Source organism: Penaeus japonicus, unplaced genomic scaffold, assembly GCF_977035675.1.
Source record: "Penaeus japonicus unplaced genomic scaffold, GWHDUDI00000001_assembly GWHDUDI00000034, whole genome shotgun sequence".
In the NCBI taxonomy this organism is placed as follows: Eukaryota; Metazoa; Arthropoda; class Malacostraca; order Decapoda; family Penaeidae; genus Penaeus; species Penaeus japonicus.
The window spans coordinates 10404277-10411776 of record NW_028234436.1 but is presented as its reverse complement, the minus strand read 5'-3'; the positions used below and the strand labels follow the sequence as shown (position 1 = coordinate 10411776).

Below are 7500 nucleotides of genomic sequence, written 5' to 3'. Positions count from 1 at the left end.
ACTCTTTGATATGGGTATGGATTCCCAAAAGTTTTTTTTTTATATAACTGACACAGTAAACTAAACAAGTTTGTTAGAATAGTGAGGCAACAAATTGGGAAATTAAACAAGTTTATCCACAACGTGAGGCTCATTAGGGGATTTCCACTGATTTGAAATTGCTCTATTCACAGGGGAGATGATAATCACTGGATCATTAAACCCTGGAACCTAGCACGAGGCTTGGACCACACCATCACCAATAATATACACCACATTGTTCGGCTGCCTGCCACAGGCCCAAAGGTCAGGGATATAATAACACACACACTTTCTTTTCTTTTCTATTTTACTATCTTCCTCTTTATTTGCAGTTATGTGTGACACCTTTATGCATATCTTTATTATATCTTGAAAGCTATAACTTTGAATGACACTTGCCTTGCTTTGTTTGTTCATGATCATTCACTATGCTCGATCAAAATATTTATCACAATTTTTACTGCTGCTGCTTTTTTTTCCAAGACTGAGTGGGATTCTTTAATTTACATTATCACCCCTCATTTTACAGATTGCTCAGAAGTACATATCAAACCCGGTCCTGTTCCACAGAGACGACATCAACTGCGATGTCAAATTTGACGTCCGCTACATTGTGATGCTGCTGAATGTAAAACCACTGAAGGTCAGTTTGTCCATTTATGGCACTTTTGGATAATTTGATCAAGGATTGATTGAAAGGATAACTAGAAGAAAGGAGTCAGAGGAGACAGGATAAGATGGTAGCATGTGATTACATGTGACAGTAGGGGGCTGAATTTAGAGAGGAGGTGGAGAAAAGGGAATAAAGGATTTGAATAGAAGAAAGTTGAGAAGCTGATCATACATTAGTCTGGGAATAAGATCCTGAGAAGCAGCAGAAAAAGATGCACATATCCCAGCCCACAAATTTCTTGACTGTGCCAGGTTTTTATCTCGCTGGACCGACTGAGTTCACATCAACACAGCTGAGAATATTTGGAATTAAGAAGTACAGACAAAAGCTGAGGGTGACAGAGAAGGAACTAGTGTTCAGGAGAACATAGGTGATGATGAAGATGGACAGTTTAGGAATTTGTTACATCATATACCATTTTCACACAAGGAAAATATACTAGGTTCGTTTTAGACAAGGAAATGTTAAAGATGGATATTGTTTGCCGTGGTTGTTAAAAGGCCTGTAATCAACCTTAACCCATTGGTCGCGGATGGCATGATATGATGTCAAGGCTGGCATCGGCGTAAACGCGGATGGCATGATATCAGAACAAGATACGCGCTGGCCCCAGCGCGGATGGCACGATATACTGCGGTGGTTAGGGATAACGAGGGGACGAGGGAACGCCCTACTCACGCATATTTTTTCATTTCGCGTCATTTACTACCTCGTTTCCGGTTTACCTTACGTGACCTTCCGATTGTCCCCGCAAGTACGAAATGACATTTGACCTTATTACCCTTTTTTTTTATATATATATATGAGTGTTAGTGTATACGTGTGTGCATGTGTGTGTGTGTGTGTGTGTGTGTGTGTGTGTGTGTGTGTGTGTGTGTGTGTGTGTGTGTGTGTGTGTGTGTGTGTGTGTGTGTGTGTGTGCGTCGCGCGCACATCCTCTCTCTCTCTCTCTGTATATACGTAGGCGTGTGTGTGTGTGTGTGTGTGTGTGTGTGTGTGTGTGTGTGTGTGTGTGTGTGTGTGTGTGTGTGTGTGTGTGTGTGTGCGTGCGTGCGTGCGTGCGTGCGCGCACATCCTCTCTCTCTCTCTCTCTCTCTCTCTCTCTCTCTCTCTCTCTCTCTCTCTCTCTCTCTCTCTCTCTCTCTCTCTCTCTGTATATACGTAGGCGTGTGTGTGTGTGTGTGTGTGTGTGTGTGTGTGTGTGTGTGTGTGTGTGTGTGTGTGTGTGTGTGTGTGTGTGTGTGTGTGTGTGTGTGTGTGCGCGCGCGCACATTCTCTCTCTCTCTCTCTCTCTCTCTCTCTCTCTCTCTCTCTCTCTCTCTCTCTCTCTCTCTCTCTCTCTCTCTCTCTCTCTCTCTCTCTCTCTCTCTCTGTATATACGTAGGCGTGTGTGTGTGTGTGTGTGTGTGTGTGTGTGTGTGTGTGTGTGTGTGTGTGTGTGTGTGTGTGTGTGTGTGTGTGTGTGCACATCCTCTTTCTCTCTCTCTCTCTCTCTCTCTCTCTCTGTATATACGTAGGCGTGTGTGTGTGTGTGTGTCTGTTCGTGTATGTAGACATGTGAGCGTGTGTCCATTTTCTCTTTTTTTTTTCCCTTTCTCCCACCCTCTCCCCTCCCTCTCTCTCCCTCTCCCCTCCCTCTCTCCCACCCTTTCCCCTCCCTCTCTCCCACCCTCTCCCCTCCCTCTTTCTTCAAATTCACCGCGCTGTTTTGACGTCATATCCATTTACCCCATTCCCTGTTTCAAAGTCACCCCATATTACCTGATTGGTTGGAATGTCACGCCATATACTGTACTGCGTGTTGATTGGCTAGACTTTTGTATATAAACCCAGATCTCAATTCGGTAGACCACTCACTTCTTCATCATGGATTCCGGTGCAGGACCATCGACGAGAGAAGCGTTTTTTTACTTTTCCGACGACGAAGGGTATGAAATAATTGACAATGACCATAATTTCAGGCAAAATCAGGAGTCTGAGTCTTCACCGAGTCAGTCCTCTGATGACGAGGACTATGATATTGTGTCGACTCACAACACAAGCTTAGACTCCGACGAACCATTGTCAGAATACGCAAACCGCGTCATTCACAGGAACTCGCCAGGTAAGTGCAGCTGCTCAAGTGTAATATTGACTCCGATGAGCCAATATCAGAGTATTCTGACCGCATTCTTTTACCAAATTGACCAGGAACCCCTGGGTTCAAGTGGAGAAACCGGGAAAACGTTCCTCGCAAGTTCGGCTTTGCGGCGACACCGGGGTTGACGGTCGACCTCAGTGCCTCGTAGTCTCCACACAAATTCCTTCAGGCGTTCTTCACCGACGAGATGATCAACATAATCGTTGAAGAAACCAACAAGTAAGTTCCCATCCCCTTTTTTTCGAAAATGATGCAAAAATTCAACATGTTCTGAATACACTGTTACACTATAATATTCTATTCAATGTTTATCGTCCATTACAGGTACGCCGAATGTCACCCTTCTCTGGTGAAAGGTCACGAGAGGAGGTGGACGCCCGTGACTCTCCCAGAGTTCCATATATGGCTGGCTTTACGACTGATGATGGGCATATCCCCGAAGCCTCGGCAGGCCCAACACTGGTCGAGGGATGAACTGCATCAGGATCCTTTCTTTACTAAACATATGCCGAGAGATCGGTTTGATCAGATCTCATCGGCACTCCAGTTCGCCGCCGAAGAGGACAAAGATGAAAATAATAGGCTGTGGAAGCTCGGGCGAATAGTCGAGCTTCTACAGCAACAATGTAAAACTGTTTTCATTCCTCCCCAAACCATTACTGTAGACGAGAGTCTCTGGAAGTTTAGAGGCCGTCTGAGGTTTGTGACATACAACCCCAGTAAGAGAGCTCGGATCGGCCTAAAAATCTATAAGTTGAGTGTGTCCTCTGGCCCAGCGTGCAGGTACACGTGTAATTTCAAGTTTTACACGGGCCAAGACAAAGGGGAGTTACCGGCATCCCACAAGGCCGTAGCAGACTTGATGGAGGGAGCCAAAGTCTTAGACAAAGGCTATACATTATACGTTGACAACTGGTATACATCCCTTACCTTATTCCACTGGCTGCAAGGTAGGAAGACTAATGCCTGTGGCACTGTTCGTGCTAATAGGAAGTTTATGCCCCGAGACTTCAAGAACAAACTGAAGCCAAATGAAATGGAATGTAGGAGCACAGCCACTGGCATGATGGCGCTAAAATGGATGGACAAGAAACCCGTGCATATCCTCTCCACCATGCACAAATCAGATATGGTAGAGACAGAAAGAGTAAATAAAAAAGGGGATAAGGTGATGAAGCCAGTGGCAATAATGGAATACAATCAGGGGATGAAAGGCGTGGATGTGGGGGATCAATTAGCCACATCATATCCTGCTGTACGCCACAGCCTAAAGTGGTATAAAAAGGTTTTTATGTACCTTTTTGAGATGGCTATGGTCAATAGGTTCCTGCTGTATAAACAAGTAGGGGGAGAAATCAATCACCAGCTGATTTTCCGACAGGAGGTAGTGAGAGGCCTCCTCCAGGAATACCTCCCAGATGCCCCACGCTACAGTGGCAGAGGACGACCGTCCATTACAAATGGAAGCCTCCGCCTTCAAGGAAAGAATTCCCACGTTATTCGGGAAATTGAAGGAAAAAAGTATAAGCGGTGCCATGTGTGCTATACACATGGTACCAGGAAGATGACGAAAGCTGAATGCTTTATTTGCAAGGTGCCCTTGTGTGTTTTCAATTGTTTTGAAAATTATCACAATAAAGTAGAATACTGAAGGTCTGTTTGTACATTGTTGTATATAGTTATTGTATATATTGTACATGATAATACATGTATATGTTTCACTCCTTTTTTATTCCCCACATGCAATTCCAAGAAAAATAGACTCTCAAACTTCTTACGTCTTCTAAAGACTTTGTATACGAGTCTATAATATTGGAAAAAAAAAGTCATTTTCAAGCTTCTCCAGTTTTCCAACGAAAGGGAAAACCGATGTCAAACTGCCTCGAGCGCGCCCTCCAACACCGCCCGAGCCTTTTCTATTACATTATCAAACTGCTTATGTGTTCTAAAGACTTCGTATACGAATCTATAATATTGGAAAAAAAAGTCATTTTCAAGCTTCTCCAGTTTTCCAACGAAAGGGAAAACCGATGTCAAACTGCCTCGAGCGCGCCTTCCAACACCGCCCGAGCCTTTTCTATTACATTATCAAACTTCTTACGTCTTCTAAAGACTTCGTATACGAGTCTATAATATTGGAAAAAAGTGTTATTTTCAAGCCTCTCCAGTTTTCCAACGAAAGGGAAAACCGATGTCAAACTGCCTCGAGCGCGCCCTCCCACACCGCCCGAGCGAAATAAAAATACCGTGCGGACATCCGGGCCATATAGGGTAATACCGTATTAAGCCTAATTACACTAGCTTCGAAACCGCGACCAATGGGTTAAAAATGATAGTGTATATGAAAGGGTTTAAGGTTAAGATCAAGTAGAGGTAGAATTTAAAGACAGCACTATTAACCCATTGGCAGCGGATGGCATGATTTGCTGTAAAGGCAGATTCGGTCATAGACGCGGATGGCACAGTGCCAGACATGTAAACCAGCCATCCTACTGCACAAACATTAATTTAATACCGCGACCAATGGGTTAAATTAATTACCGGTCCATATAGAAACATCCTAACTGTGTTCTCTTTACAGGTTGCTGTGTACAGACGCTTCTGGATTAGATTTGCCAACAAACAGTTTGAGTTAAATGAGCTGGATGACAGTCAAAAGCATTTCACAGTCAACAATTATAATGATGCATACCTGTTGCAAGTAAGTATCAGTTGCATGGCAGTGTAGGTTATTCAGATTGATAGATTTCTTTATTTTTTTTTTATAGAAATCCTCTGTGAGGGATTTATGAGAATTTTGTGTTGAAAGAAATGTAATTAATGTTATTGTTGTTATAATTTTTCAATAATTAAAACTATGTTGGATATTATCTTATAGGAATGATTTGAAGAATAGATAATAGGTTGTTATATGTTGTAGATCTTAGCATTTTCTTCATCTATACCATGAATATGTTTATTAAGAGAAGAGAGAATATATCTAGTTTTTGGAAGTTACAAATGCAGCTTATTGATGGTATATTTTTTTAAATTCTTAGATGTACTGCCATGACTTCATTGCCAAGTTTAATGCCCAGAATCCAGAGTATCCTTGGAAAATTACTGAGAAAAAACTGTTTGACATATTTCTTCAGGTAAGCTTATCTTTTTAGAAATGTTTATCTATGTGATCCTGACTTAACTCATTGTGTACGGGTGTCATGTCATACATGATGGCACTGATTAGGCCTAAAAGACGGGTGTCAACGCGTATATGATGCAACATCGGGATCTACTCACAGTTGAAGCGTGCACAGTCATGAAGTATTATGGCTGTAATGGCACTAGCTCCAGAGATACAGAGTTCCAAAGTCAGCCTGAACTTGCAATTTATGGAAAAATATTGTTTTGGCTAGTCTGTGCTACTCAGAGGGCAGAGAAAACACTTTCCCTTCCTCTCTAATTCTTAACCGGTGCTGCTAGTGTCATAGACTGCCCATCCTGACGACCAGCTAGGTTCTTAGGCGCCCTGTCCACAATGGGTTAATGTTATCAAATAGTGAATTAATCTGATATGACATAATTAAATTTTAATTATTTCAAGACTTCAGTTTACCAATCAGCTTTTAACTTTTAATCATGATTTTTTGATCGTGAAAAAGTGATGCATCAGAGGCTGTTTTCTTTATTTACTCTATCTTGAATATATTTAGCAAGGACTCGTCTTTTACAGATCTTTAAGGCAGCCACTTCAAAAGACGCACCTGGCGGCATCCCACAGAACGCTCAGTGCAAAGGATTCTATGGGTTCGACATCATGCTGGAGTGGACGGAGAAGGATGGTAAGATTTTCTGAATTCTGTGGGTTTGTTTTTTGGGTCATTAGTATGAAGAGAAGAAAGGGTCTGAATGGATGATGATAAAAATGTATAAAGTGTTTTTAAGTAATTTCTTGGAAGAAACATATAATTGTAATTGGTTATGGATCAAGTAAGAGAATAAAAGGTAATGGAAATAAAGAAAAAGGAGTAGAGCTGATAAACAGTGGAAGTATGAGAAAGGGAAGGAGAGGAATGGTGGTGATAAAAGTTGCATAACACATGGAGGACATGAGGCATGTTCCCACACTCTAAGATTTGTGAACTGATAAATTAACCCAGTCACAACGGGGGCATTCCAGCCTTGCATGTTACAATGCCGGGGCTCTCGAACGCATAGGCCTAAATCAGTTAAATAAACGACGCTGCATGGCGTCACCCAGCGAACAGGCCTTGAATGCGCGGTACCGTAGTGTACCACCCGTCCAGAGAGGGTTAATACACAGTGTTGAAAGGTTCAGTTGTAACTACTACTAAGTAAGTAAGTATGCTATGAGAATAAGTGGGGTTTATACAAATTTTTTTGTTTTTTTCAGGAGAATTCTCATGTATGTGTCATTTTTTACAGTTCTAATTTTCTATTACAGGTCAGAAGTCCATGCAGCCATTAATTCTGGAAGTCAACTTCAATTCGGACTGTAAAAGGGCTTGTGAATATTACCCTGAATTCTTCAATGATGTTTTCAGTGTCATGTTTTGTGATGAAACTGATGGTCACAATGTTGCAGTCCTTCAGTAAACTGCGATGACAACTCCTGTATGCTAGGTCATACTCTGTGATATGTACTAGATTCTCTTTGCCGAGGATA

At 42.2% G+C, this 7500-nt stretch overlaps 2 protein-coding genes and 1 long non-coding RNA gene across 6 annotated transcripts in view; all 3 read left to right on the top strand.

Annotated features, from left to right (window-relative positions):
• The window catches only part of TTLL12 (Tubulin tyrosine ligase-like 12), a 23700-nt gene that overhangs the window by 14483 nt on the left and 1717 nt on the right, over positions 1-7500 (top strand). For all 4 annotated transcript variants that reach the window (XM_086530772.1, XM_086530770.1, XM_086530769.1 and 1 more), the window contains 6 exons: positions 174-285; positions 551-664; positions 5416-5535; positions 5873-5968; positions 6547-6655; positions 7279-7500. The exon at positions 7279-7500 is cut by the window's right edge and continues 1717 nt beyond it. In XM_086530772.1, the coding sequence (XP_086386898.1) occupies positions 174-285; positions 551-664; positions 5416-5535; positions 5873-5968; positions 6547-6655; positions 7279-7430 (703 nt within the window). In that variant the 3' untranslated portion in view covers positions 7431-7500. The remainder of the gene's footprint in view (positions 1-173; positions 286-550; positions 665-5415; positions 5536-5872; positions 5969-6546; positions 6656-7278) is intronic.
• Positions 1275-3019, top strand: LOC147467686 (uncharacterized). Its single transcript, XR_015190458.1, has 3 exons — positions 1275-1333; positions 2656-2798; positions 2885-3019. It is a non-coding gene; the product is annotated as an uncharacterized LOC147467686 (long non-coding RNA).
• On the top strand, positions 2914-4555 carry LOC122263607 (piggyBac transposable element-derived protein 4). Its single transcript, XM_086530774.1, has 2 exons — positions 2914-3053; positions 3159-4555. Exons 1-2 carry the CDS (start codon positions 3022-3024, stop codon positions 4483-4485), a joined length of 1359 nt encoding a protein of 452 aa, XP_086386900.1. The 5' UTR covers positions 2914-3021; the 3' UTR covers positions 4486-4555.

Coding starts and splice junctions, on each gene's coding strand:
- LOC122263607 (XM_086530774.1), top strand. CDS start 3,022: ATGATCAACATAATCGTTGAAGAAACCAACAA. Junction 3,054..3,158: donor ATCGTTGAAGAAACCAACAA/GTAAGTTCCCAT, acceptor CGTCCATTACAG/GTACGCCGAATGTCACCCTT.